We start from the raw sequence: 14171 nt of genomic DNA, 5'->3' as shown, positions 1-14171 counted from the left end.
AAATGATGGCGACAGCCCATTTCTGATAGATTTAAAGAGTACAGCCAAATCTATTTTAATCAGCAAATGGGACATAACAGTAACCCATAAACTTGCAACGTTTTTGAATCCAAAATATAAAAACCTAAAATTTCTTAGCAGTGCCGAAAATAATGAAGTTGTAAAGGAAGCGAAAAATTGTGTTGCGAGAAATTTTCCACAGTTAAAAGATAAGAAGGAAACAACATCTGGAATTCCTGCAAAAAAAAAAAACAGAAGTCTGACGTACTTTTTAATGAATTTGAAGATTGCTCAGAAGATGAATCGACGAGAGATCTTGACTTTGCGTCAGATGAAATTCTCAGACATACGAATTATAAAGTCCAATTTTCGGAAGGCATCGACCTGATAGCTTGGTGGCATGGACGTGAAAACATCTATCCGCGTCTTTCCAAACTCGCATACTTCGTGCACTGCCATCTGAGAGAAGCTTCTCTACTGCGGGACAAATAATGCACGACCGACACACGTCTTTGAAGCCACAGACGATTGATGACATCATGTTCCTGCATAGTAACCTTCCAAAGTAAAAAGGTACTTGTACAGCTTCTCTTACTTCACTGTATTTTTTGGGCTTATTTGAATTAGTTACAATTTTTTTCATCTGATTCTTTCTTTTACAGAATTTGAATCAGAAGCAAGCAGAAGATGAAAATATTTAATCTGAAGCCTGTGAGTTTTTATTGTAATATTTATAGTAAAGAATTTCCTCGACATATTGTTAGTAGTTTTACTATTCCCAACAAGAACTTTTAAGTAGCATTAGGTAAAAGAAGAAAATATTTAACAAGCAATTTGTTTTGTTGTAATTTTCATACTAAAGAGCTCAATTTTAAGTTTTTACTCTTCGCAACAAGGACATTCAACAGCTAACACGTCAACAGTATTACACTAGGTAATGATGATCTCATAAGTGCCTACCTAAATTTTAGCGTGCACTACAGAACATTTGCAGCCACTGAGCACTGTCGCTCTTTGTGAACAGTGAAACAGCCCGGCCGGAGCGGTGGCACGGCGGGCCTTGTGATTAATTACAAGTGGGACTTCAAACTACGGCTCACGACCACCAACAAGCTGTGACTGCGATAGCCCGTGAAAGATTATTCTGATCACATTGAAAACTTACACAATATTCAAATCATCCAAAATAATAATGTGTCTTTTAATTTACCAGCCAATTAGTAAAGATAAGGGCTGAAATTCATAACAAAATTGAACATTTTAACTGTAACTTGGTATTGCTTACCAGGGAACAGTGCCTAACATTTGAAGTTATGGGACAGTGGTTATTATATAGACGATCTTGAAATCGTTTGCAGTTCCATTAAACTCTGAAAAAAAAATCTTTTTTAACATTGAAAGTATTAACTGTGAAATCTACTGCAAATTTTGTCTTAGTAATTTAGACCAATGTTGAGGATGTTTTAAAGTGTGAAAAACTTTGTTGAGAATGAAACAGACATTTCATTTATCGCTTGGTCTTAATTCAATAAACCAGCCAAAATGTGAAGTTCGAGATTTCAATCGTATTTTTAGCTAAAGCTAAATGGACTCCTAATTTCTATAACCACTGACTTTGTTGTCACTTTTCGGAAGACGAGTTATTTCTTCTAGACAACGTCAATTATTGCTGGCAGTTTAAGTTTTTCACAGGTGCGCCAGCGTTTTGCAGTGTAGGCCTAATACTGTAAATATTTTCTCCTGGAAATGACGAGGACTGAACGCATAAGCTATATAATATAATCATCAGCTGACAGGAATGGCTGGAAAATTTGACACATCCAAGCAGTGAGCATAAAAAAAAATAAAAAAGTCGGTAAATGATGCAATGTGCTAGTAACAGTATAAAACCATTGTCATTTTCAGCTGCCTTGGCACAAGATCAGTGAAATATAATTGTTTCTATACGCGTATTTTCATCATTTAATACTATGACATTGAATTTTATTTTTTTAAATAGCGTTTCCAATCTCACGAGATCCGAGCCACTACTGTGTGTGCTCCGGAGCGCCAATGCTTTCCTGTTTGGAATGGTCTGCTTTAGAGTAGGTATAGAGCATTTCCTGTGATTTAAAAAGTCAAAAGTAGTTAAGTTGTCGCAGAAATGGCACCCTAACAACAACTATGTCATTACATACCATAATTCTAAGTACTACTGTCTATTACTATTAATTACTCATTCAAAACTTAAATATATGCGGATGCGGATAAGGAACTTGCGGATGCGGATTAATTGCTGCAGATGCGGTTGCGGATTAGGACCTTGCGGATGCGGTGCATATGCGGACTGCACTTTTCTTATCCACGCAGACCTCTAGACATAAGCATATGAAAATATACGAAGTAGACTACTTTTCGTGTTGAACTGTCACTTATTTCAGATACTGTTCTAATGGTAAATAAAGCAGCATTTAGTTTCTGAACAAGCTCCTGAATGTGGGCTTTCCACAACAGCTTACTATCTATCCGAATGCCTAGGAACTTGGTCTGTTCTGTCTCGCTTATAATATGCTCATTCTGTCTGATCAAAATATCGGTTCTTGTTGAATTGTGAGTTATAAACTGTAAAAACTGAGTCTTACTGTGATTTAGCATCAAATTATTTTCCACAAGCCACAAACTTATTTCATGAACTACATTATTTGATAATGTTTCAATATTACACACAAGATCCTTCACTACCAAGCTGGTGTCATCAGCAAACAGAAATATTTTTGAATCACCTGTAATACTAGAAGGCATATCATTTATATAAATAAGAAACAGCAGTGGCCCCAGCACCGACCCTTGGGTAACGCCCCACATAACAGTGCCCCATTGGGACTGAACATCACTACCACTCTCAATATTGCGGAGAATTACCTTCTGCTTTCTGTTCTTAAAGTAAGAGGCAAACCAATTGTAAGCTACTCCCCTTACTCCATAATGGTCCAATTTCTGCAGTAATATTTTGTGGTCAACACAGTCAAAAGCCTTCGTTAAATCAAAGAAAACACCTAGCGTTTGCAACCTTTTATTTAATCCGTCCAAAACCTCACAGAGAAAAGAGAATATAGCATTTTCAGTTGTTAAACCATTTCTAAAACCAAACTGAACATTTGACAGCAAATTATGTGAATTTAAATGCTCCAGTAACCTTGTATATACAACCTTCTCGATAACTTTAGCAAACACCGATGGCATAGAAATAGGTCTATAATTGTCAACATTATCCCTGTCTCCCTTTTTATGAAGTGGCTTCACTACAGAGTACTTTAATTGGTCAGGAAACTGACCACTCCTAAAGGAAAAGTTACAGATATGGCTAAGTACTGGGCTAACATACATAGAACAGTACTTTGGTATTCTGCTAGATACCCCGTCATATCCATGAGAGTTCTTGGTCTTTAGTGATTTAATTATTAACTCAATCTCCCTCTTGTCAGTATCATGGAGGAGCATTTCAAGTAACGGTCTCTGAACACTTTTTTCTACAAGCGCTATATGATTCCCTGTTGGGACTAGGTTTCTATTTAGTTCACCTGCTACATTCAGAAAGTGATTATTAAATACTGTACATATATGTGACTTATCAGTAACACAGACATTCCCACTACACACTGATTCTATATCCTTGACCTGTCTCTGCAGACCAGCCACTTCCTTTACGACTGACCATATGGTTTTAATTTTATCCTGAGACTTAGCTATTCTATCTGCATACCACATACTTTTTTTGCCTTCCTAATAACTTTTTTAAGCACCTTACAATACTGTTTGTAATGGGCTGCTGCATTTAGATTTTGACTGCTTCTAACATTTTGATATAATTGCCACTTTGTTCTACAGGATATTCTTATCCCTCTAGTCAGGCACCCAGGCTGCCTGTTTGTGCTAGTACCCTGTTTTGAACGTTCTAACGGAAAGCAACTTTCAAAGAGCACGAGAAAAGTCTTGAGGAAAGCATTATATTTATCGTCTACTGTATCAGCACTATAAACATCTTGCCACTCTTGTTCCTTGATAAGATTTACAAAGGTCTCAACAGCAACTGGATCAGCTTTCCTAAAAAGTTGATAACTATATTTAACATGTGTTGCAGCACAAAAATCTTTTAGAGTTAAAACATGTGCATCTTGATCTGAAAGGCCATTTACCTTTCTGCTAACAGAATGCCCTTCTAGTAATGAGGAATGAACAAAAATGTTGTCTATGGTTGTTCTACTGTTCCCTTGCACTCTTGTCGGAAAGAATACAGTTTGCATAAGATTATATGAATTAAGGAGGTCTACCAGCATCATTTTCCTTGCACAATCACTTATACAATTAATATTGAAGTCACCACATATAACTAACTTTTTGTATTTCCTATAAAGTAACCAAGAACCTCCTCTAGCTTTAGCAAAAATGTTGTGAAATCGGAGTCTGGGGATCTATAAATAACAACAGTTAGAAATTTAACTCCACTAAATTTAACCACACCTGCGCAACATTCAAACGCCTTTTCAGTGCAGTACTTTGAAACATCAATTGACTCAAATGGGATACCATTTTTCACATACATGGCTACTCCCCCACACCGCAAAGAGCTCCTAGAAAAGCTGCCAGCCAACCTGTATCCTGGTAAAGAAAGCCTCTGAATTATCTCCTTATTTAAGAAGTGTTCATTTATACCAATAATTTCAGAGTCAACATCTATAAGCAGTTCACTAACTTTATCTCTAATACTTTGTATATTTTGATGAAATATACTAATTTCCTCATTACTCGGATACCTAAGCTTTGTCGAAAGTGGTTTCTTTGTTAGAGAGACTTCCCTTAAGCAGGAATACCTATCAGCTGACTTCAGTCTAAAAAAGGTGCAGCTCTAACACCCACTAGTACAGGAATTTTGTCATTAGGTGAAGATCGTACATAGTCACTTCCCCTTGAGTGTTCCTGTTGCTCTGGAGAGGAAAGTTTCATACTGTTGGATGAGACAACTTGAGGTATGTGCTCTAAGAGTTGCCTATTTGTGTTGAATAACTAGAGTTGACCAAACCAGCTGACATAATCTGCCTCTCTGAACACCATGTGACCACTGGTATAGATATGTTAAATGTTATAGGATTCAAGTTAGCTTCTTATCTCTGTAGAGAAAATATGGAGAAAGGAATAGTTGCCACATTTGTCAGAAAGTGTTTTAATTTCAAGAATACTGATATTAATAAATTTTGGTCTGAGCAGCACTGAGAAGCTGGTGCGACAGAAGCAGTATTGTATAATACGTCCTTTATAATAGTAAATATGTACAGAGCACCTTCAGGAAACTTTAACATCTTCATTAAAAAATTTGGAAACACTGTTGTCCCACCTCACAGTAAAAAACAAGGAAATAGTGGTTGCTGGTGTTTTGATGTGGATTTATTGAATTGATCTGTCAGCGAACAATTATTGTCATCATTCCTACTGCGAACTTTGCAACTAGGGTACGTACGTGCTCCAAGACTGCTATTAATAATACCTTTGTAGACAAGTTTACGGAAAAAGAGTCATATCACAATACCAATAGCAAATGGGCTATCCGACCATGACTTGCAAGCATCTAGTGTTAAATGCTGAAACTTGTCAGGATAAAAAAAAAAATATTAAGGAGGGTAATAAATCAGTCAAAAATTGAGAATTTTAGGAGACAGCTTAAAGACATAAACTGGATAGCTGTTTACAATACTTCTGACTCAAATGGAAAATACAAAGCATTAAACAATAAAGTCACTTCCTCTTTTGAAAATTGTTTTCCCCTGAAGATAACTCACACAAAACAGAAGTCTAAAAATAAACCATGGATTACACAAGGAATAAAGATATCATGTGGGATAGAAAGGAGACTGTGTCCACTGTCTAGGAACAGCTCTAATGTTGGCACTGTAGTGCATCACAAAGAATACTGCAAAATATTGAGGTAAGTAATCCAGAAATCTAAGCAGTTGTATTATCTGGCAACAAAATAAAAACTACAAGGAATATAGTCAAGACAAAGATAGGTGGGGTTGAAAAAGAAAAGGAACAAATAATTCCAAAAATAAGTGAGACATTGGTAACAAGTGCATGTAAGTTGCAAACTGCTTAAACAAATATTTTGGTTCTGTTACTGAGAGCTTGCGGTTATCAGGTTCAGTAAAACAGAGCCAAGGACTGCCTGAGATCAGTCTTTACAAATAACTTCAGTAAAATGGAAATGACAGTCATGTCTCCCAAAGAAGTATCATCCATCATAAGATCCTTAAAATCAAAGTATTCTAGTGGTTATAACAACATATCAATGAAGTTAATCAAAGAGTGCTCGCGTGAGTTGAGTTCTTTCTTCAGCTATTTGTGTAATCAATCTCTTATCAGCAGAACATTTCCTCTCTGGCTAAAATATGCTGAAGTCAAGCATCTTTACAAGAAGGGGGACACAGAGAGAGGATTCAGAGAGATTGTCAACCATTAACCAATTTTGCCGGCTTTTTCAAAAATATTTGAAGAGGTAGTGTTCAAGTGTCTCCTTAAGCATCTGACTGTAAATAATGTATTGTCCAATTCAAACTGGCTCTAAGCACTATGGGACTTAACATCTGAGGTCATCAATCCCCCAGACTTAGAACTAATTAAACCTAACTAACCTAAGGACATCACACACATCAATGCCCAAGGCAGGATTCGAACCTGCGACCGTAGCAGCAGCGTGGTTCCGGACTGAAGCGCCTAGAACCGCTTGGCCACAGCAGCAGGCATTCCTTAAGGGTTCTGACATAGAGAAGGCTATTCAAGCATACAGTGAAAATGTCCTTAATTCATTAGATAACAAATCGGAGGCTACCGGCATTTTCTGTGACATGTCAAAAGTCTTTCACCATATGAATCACAGCACTCTCTTAAGCAAATTAGAATATTATGGTGTACCCAGTAGTACTGCGAAATGGTTCAACTCTTACCTAAATAACAGGAAGCAAAGGGTGTTGTAGTGAAATATCTGTATAGTTAGGAGTCAATCTTCATCTGACTGGGAATTAATTACTCGTGTTCTTCAAGGCTCCATCTTGGTCCATTGTGTTTTCATGTGTTTTTCTTTTCTTCTGTTATGTTGCCAGATGCAAAGTTTGTTTTGTTTGCAGGTGATACAAACATTGCAATAAGTAGCAAGTCAAGTACAGATTTAGGAATGGTGACTACTCAAATTTTCACAACATTAGTAAGTTGTTTAAAGCTAATTTACTGTCACTGAACTTTGAAAAGACCAACTATAAGCAGTTCAGGACATGTAGAAATTTCCTTACAGCATGTATGTAAGACATGAAGACATGCAGATAGAAGAGGTTGACAGTGATTCTGGGACTGCAGCTTGATAATAAATTCAATTGGGAAGGGCATGCCACAGAATTGCTGAAGTACCTAATCAAGTTTATATTTGCAGTGAAATGATGTCAGATGTAGGAGATACATCTATATAAAAAAAAAAAAAAATAAAAAAAACCTTACACATTTTGCTTACTTTCATTCTATTATGTCATATGGGATCATATTCTGGGGTAACTTGTTAAACCAAGCAAAAGTTTTTAGTGTGCAAAAAGCAAGTAATAAGATTCATTTGTGGTGTAAATTCAAGATCATCATGCAGAAATCTGTTCAGGGAACTTTGTATTCTAACCACTGCTTCTCAGCATATTTATTCCTTAATGGAATTTGTTGCAAGTAATGTGTCTCTACTTCCAACCAACAGCTCAATACATAGTATCAATACTAGGACTAAAAACAATCTACATAAAGACCTAAAATCACTTACCTTTATCCAAAAAGGGGTCCAATATCAGGAACACACATTTGCAATAACTTGCCAGCAACCATTAAAAGCTTGGTTTCAGATAAAGCACGATTTAAACAGAGTTTGAAGGACTTTTTAATAGGTAACTACTCCTACTCTGCAGATGAATATCTTAACAGGGACTGTTTGACCAGCTTAAATAAAAATGTTATGTTAGATTTCAGTTTTGACACCACTTTGCCACAACAGTCAAGATTAGATATGTTGTTTATGATAAAGTTATCAAAAGAGCATAACTATGTTTCATTCTGACAGCATATTAATTCTGTAAATATTAGCAGCTCCACCTCACTGTAATGTATTCTCATATTTTGACAACCTTCTGACAAATGATCAGGGTAGTGAGCAGTAAATTCAAATTTTTTATGCTTTTTATTTTAGATTTTCTGACTTGTTCCACAGCCACGAGAATCATCTCATGTTTGGGTCTATGAAACGAAAACTGAATCTAATCTGAATTATTCACTAAATAATATATTCATGAAATGTATATCCTTAACTCCCATCAAGCTTTTATATTCAGCATGTTGTAACTTTGCCTTGGCAACATTCATGGAATTAATCTGCCTCAGTAGCAATGTATGTACATTCTTTACACACTAACCTAAAACTGAATGCTGCAAACGATGGCTTCCTACTGCAATTATACTACTCACACGGACATAGTAAGGATTTGTTAATGCATGTTTTGCATGTGATTGGCTCCTACCATGTTTCTCGGATGACAGATTTATAGTCAACGCACATTATCATGTGGTGCTGAGAGTTGAAGGTCACACATTTCACTGGTTAGAAACAAAGGGAAGACGACAGGAGGAGAACCTACCCCTCCCATTGGCCAGTTCTGCTGTTCCTTAGTACAGTAGCTACTTTCATGCGTTTTAACAGCAGATTACATCTTTATTTAAATTTGCTAAAAATTAGAGTAGTTACAGGCACTGAAATTTTTTGCAGGAATTTATGACTTCCAAATTAACTCTCTCTCTCTCTCTCTCTCTCTCTCTCTCTCTATCAATCAAACGAGAATAAAAATAATTTATTTCTATGATAATTATATAGTTCCATAACATTCTGGATTTTTTCAATTACCTCCTGCATTGATTTTTTTTATCTTTTCCACACATTTTGCCTTAGGACACTTGCAACAGTCAGTGAGCAAGTTTTACCCATACTGGGATGTGCCAAAGATATGTTACTAGCACAATTCTATGAACAACAGAAACTACTTAGATACTGACATCTTGGATATTCGGGAATCCAGCCGGATGTTCGCGTCGTTCTCACATGATATTTCCACAGCATGCCTCGCTGTCTTCTTCAGGTGCTACCTGAGACTGGTCCTTGGGACAATCGAGTCCAGTATTTATGCCTGGAAGGAGGTGGGCATTCCCTAATCGGTCCGTGCTGAGTCGAGTGTTCCGTCTGTGGTCTGCGCCCACCAGACTCGGCTTCAATGGACTCCTCCAGTCGTGGATGTTCTGACTGCCGTCCGCACCCGTTTTGGCCATCCTCAATGGTTGTGGTCATCATCTGAGGTGTGTCAGACCCGACCTGAGATGTTGGCGAGCGCGGACCACAGACGGAACACTCGACTCGGCGCAGACCGATTAGGGAACGCCCAGCTCCTTCCAGGCATAAATACTGGACTCGATCGACCCAAGGACCAGTCTCAGGTAGCACCTGAAGGAGACAGTGAGGCACACTGTGAAAATATCATGTGAGAACGACGCAAACGTCCGGCTGGATTCCCGAATATCCACGATGTCAACAGATCGTTGGGAAAGCATGAAGAATTATACTTAGATACTGTTAAGCCTGTTGATCAAAGCCAGAGCACTGGCATTCTTTTGACACAGTACCATTATTCAACACGGCCCCTCAACTGAATAGTCTATTTCATAGATATCTTTAACATCAATACCTCCATACTACTTTTTTATATTTTTTATTTTGACTAGTAGACCACAGTCTACAAGAAGGCTCTGAAGTTAAAACACTAACTGCAGTCAAAAAACTGCATACTAAGAAAACTAGCATGGGGGACAGATGAGACTCCTACAATGCTAACTTATGCAAGCTGCCAATGGGTGTGGTTTACAGTTACCTTCCTCTTACCTGCTATGAAAAGCTGAGTGTGTATCTATGACTAGTGTTTGTAGGATGTAGTGTTGTGTTCGTTGTTTAAGTTGAAGTGAAGGAAGAGGGTGAAACATAGCACCAACACAAAGTGAAACCTCGGAAACTATCTACAAGGAAAGCTTTTGAAGCTGCACATGAATTAAAGTTTTGACATTATGACTGACCATTTTAAATGAAGTACGTTTTGTCATTGTGAGGGTACACATGTATTTAACATATATGAGCCTTTGTATCCTCAGCAGTCTTCTATGATTGAGCAAGCGCAGGTATTTTGGACTAGGTTTGGCCAACTTATAACTGGTGTTTGTTGTTTGATATAATGACATAAAGCTCTTTTTGTTTGCTGAGAATCTGTACAGCTGAGGTACTCCTGGAGCACCATGCTGTGATGCCGGGTCTCCTTACTTTGTGCTTTTGTCATATACAGTGCTTCCTCTGAACTTTCAACACTGTGCACCACTTCATGGAACCCTCCTGGAGAAGTTCTTTACCAAGAGGCTTCCCAACTATCAAAGAATAGATAGAAGATTCAATGTAAAACATTTCAGTCAGTTCACAACTGAGAACATCTTGGTTTTGTTAATGGAGTAATTGGAAGTTCAAAGATTGATACATACATAATAAATGCCATTGTTCAGTACTTGGACTTTCTATCAGTAGCTGGGAAATATTGCAAGAAGAGTTTTTTTGAGATTTTGCAGGTTTGTTGTCTGATCAGCGCTGGGGCTTAACTGCAAGAAGTTGTACTTCATCACCATAAACCCTCTCATCACACACTGATGACAGAAAACATTATAACCACTGCCCACTGTCAGGATGAAGGCTGCCTTGTGGTGTTCAGCACACACAATGCTGTAAGGAAAGTATAATAGTGGAGCAGAGAAGAATGGGGAATGATTTTAGTCTCGGTAAGGGCCACAACTGGGGAAATCCACTGATGTAAGTGACTTTGACAAAGGGTAGATTGTTATGGTCCGATGCCTCAGAATCAGCATCTCGGAAACAGCGAAACTGGTGAGCTGTTGGTGTGCTACTATTGGGAGTAGCCACGAAAACTGGTTGAAAGACGACGATACGACCAGTAGCCAACAAGCTTTTGGATGTCCACAAATGGAGAGGTCAGAGGCTCGGCCTCTCTGTGAAGCAGAAGAGGCTGCAATCTCTGGCAGATCTCATGACTGAAAACAACAATGGTGTTCCAGAGCATACCATTCAGCACACACTGTTGAACGTGGGACTCCGCAGTTGGTGACTCCAACACAGTCCCATGTGGATGCACAACATTGACAATTATGATTGCAGCGGGCACAGGAACATCAAGACTGGACCAGGATCAATGGAAATCAGACACTTAGTTGGATGAAACATGTTTCTTGTTACACCAGACCAATGGTAATGTCTGGATTTGCCATCATCAAGGCTGCTTGAAACATGCATCATGCAATAAACACAAGCTGGTGGGAATAGTATTATGCTATGGCTGACATTCACCAGGGCTTTCAAGATACCTGTGTTAGTAGTCAAGAGTACCATGATGGCTGTGGACTATGTGAACATTATTGCCAATCACGTGGATCCCTTCATGCTTGATGTTTTACCTGACAGTGATGGCATATTCCAGCAGAATAGCAGTCCATATCACAATGCTAGACTCACATTACAGTAGTTTGACGAGTGTTATAGTGAGCTCATGTTGATGTTTCGGGCACCAAATTCACCTATCTTAATCCAATGGAGCATATTTGGGATGCTGTCAGCAACAACCTCAGCACTGACACTCCCAAACCATGTGCCAATAATTTTAGGGAATTCAGCAACTTGTGCATGGACACTTAGTGCCACATATCTCTGGAAATCTGCCAACAACTTGTCAAAGTCAAACCACACATAACTGCTGCCATATTGTATTCCAAAGTTGAAACAATACACTATAAAGAGATAGTTATAATGGTTTGGCTTTCAGTGTATCTGGTCTTAAAACAGCATAACAAAATCTAAGAGACGGCGAAACAATTGCCTGCACAGTTTAAAACTGCCTTCTGAGTTGCAGTTTCCTGACAAACAGTGTATCTGTGACCGAGAGCAGGTGGTCCATAAGCTAGATATCTGCAGCTGCTGATAACCATTCCCATTATGTATTTTGCTATTGCGAATGAGATTTGTTTAGCTCTCTCTCTAGATTCAGAAACTTTGCAATTAAGTGTACATGACACTACTACTAATCACATTACTGGGGCTAAGCACAACCTCGTTCGGTAATATGTAAATGTTTATGGAATAAGTATATTCTTATTTCTTGAAAATGATTAAATTTTGAATACTAATGTATGCACTTAAGTGGATTACTTCGCCATACATTCTCAGATCTTCTAGACATAGAAACATATATGAAAACCAACTAAAATTATGTAACAACACAAACCGTTATCCATGTCTCCATCAGAATCTGCACTTTCAGGCTCCAGCATACTATTCCTTCCTCCTAGGACAGAGCAGGAAAAACATTGTCACTGTGTCAACTTACTCCTTTGTTAACAAATATTAAAACTTCTACATAACTAGTTTTCAAATAATTTTGTTTTGTTTTTAAAAAAAAACTGCTTCTTACAAGCACCAAAAATTTACTTTCAATATCTGAGTAACAGATTACATAAAACCAAAAGACTGAATCACTACTTTTAATTTATGAAATTTTAACATGTATCTAAACCCAAAGTCAGTTTCATAATCAATAATTTTTATGTTGCATTACAAGGTTAATTGGTGAGTCATTATCACAAAAAAAACTGCTTCCATTGTCATTCTATAAGCCTTTGACAGAACAGTTATTCTCAAAAAATCATCTTAGCTCCATTTTTCTTGATTTCCTAACCTTTTTTAAAAATAGGATAACATTTTAAATGTAAGATGGTCTCTATTATATCTTGCTTAACTTTTTTACACATTACTTAAAAGTCTATGCTGTATATGACACCTAAATGCCACAATAAAGCTGAAGCATATACACACAGCTTTGCCAAACAGTAATGCAGCAACAATGTGTCATCACTGATTGCCACAGATATCACAAAAAGCTTCCTCCTAAAAACTGACACTACATGTGCAAGTTCTGTTAACAGAATCAGATTTACAGGGAAGGTGGAGGGGGTGGGGGGGGGGGATTTAATGGGAGGGTTTACAGCAAATTTTATAACACAGGCTGCAACACAGACGAAACAAAAACATTATGCTCGTTACAGTCCACAACATCAGACAAAAAGTTTCCTGAAACAGGATGGCCAAACTATTAAAATGAAGACTTCATGTACCCAGGCCACATTTAGATACCATCTTCAAACATACAAAAATCTGAGAAAGGTACACAAGGAAAGAAATTACAGAGGTTCAAGCACTACAACAGGTATGCAAGTTGACAACTAATATGTGGCATTTAACACAAAATTTTGATGGACGATTGGATCACCTTCTGTATCGTTCATTACCATTTAACAATGGAAGGACCTGATTAAGTACCAACTGGACTCTTTGCTCCTCATATACAAACAGGGCAAAGACCACTGTTCAGAGGCAAATTTCATACGTGTGAAGAATAAACTAAATGACAATGACAATAATACTTCCGTTTTCTAAAGAGGAAGTACATATAGGTACTCCTAGACGAAAAATAAGAAAAACTTTGAGTTTTGATAGCTGACCACAGTTTCACAAAATTAAGGATTAAATAGTACCCTGTATGATAGATATATTAAGTAAGGTGTTTGGATGGAGGCAGAGCTGATTATCAGCAAAAAGAGGCTGATAAACAGATCCTGTTGTCACTAAACTGTACAAACCTATCTGTCAGCTGAATACTGGGAAATATACAGGAGCATCTCCTACATGACAAATGAATAGGGCTTATTAAATTCAGAAAAAAAATCATCAAAAATTCTGCTAACCAGTCAGTCAATGCAAACTGTAAATTATGACGACATTTATGCTGTGGACATCAATATCGAATTTGCTAGGGCTTTTGATGAGTTCTAGTACTGCCTCTCATTCGTGAGGCTTAGGAAGCTGAAGATAACTGAAAGTTTATATGGCTGCTTCAGACTGTACTACTGTTGTAGAGTAGGAATGAAGACATCTGATATGACAAGCTCTTATCTGAGATATACAACTTATATATGTG

General features: G+C 37.6%; 1 protein-coding gene across 2 annotated transcripts in view; it reads right to left on the bottom strand.

The window, feature by feature from the left end:
* The window catches only part of LOC126187944 (afadin-like), a 124576-nt gene that overhangs the window by 60407 nt on the left and 49998 nt on the right, over positions 1–14171 (bottom strand). For both annotated transcript variants that reach the window (XM_049929323.1, XM_049929331.1), the window contains one exon: positions 12423–12482. In XM_049929323.1, coding sequence (XP_049785280.1) covers positions 12423–12482 — 60 coding nt within the window. The remainder of the gene's footprint in view (positions 1–12422; positions 12483–14171) is intronic.

This window comes from Schistocerca cancellata, chromosome 1 (genome assembly GCF_023864275.1).
Source record: "Schistocerca cancellata isolate TAMUIC-IGC-003103 chromosome 1, iqSchCanc2.1, whole genome shotgun sequence".
NCBI classification, from domain to species: domain Eukaryota; kingdom Metazoa; phylum Arthropoda; class Insecta; order Orthoptera; family Acrididae; genus Schistocerca; species Schistocerca cancellata.
Note: the sequence above shows the minus strand (reverse complement) of the source record. Positions and strands in the feature narration are given on the sequence as shown.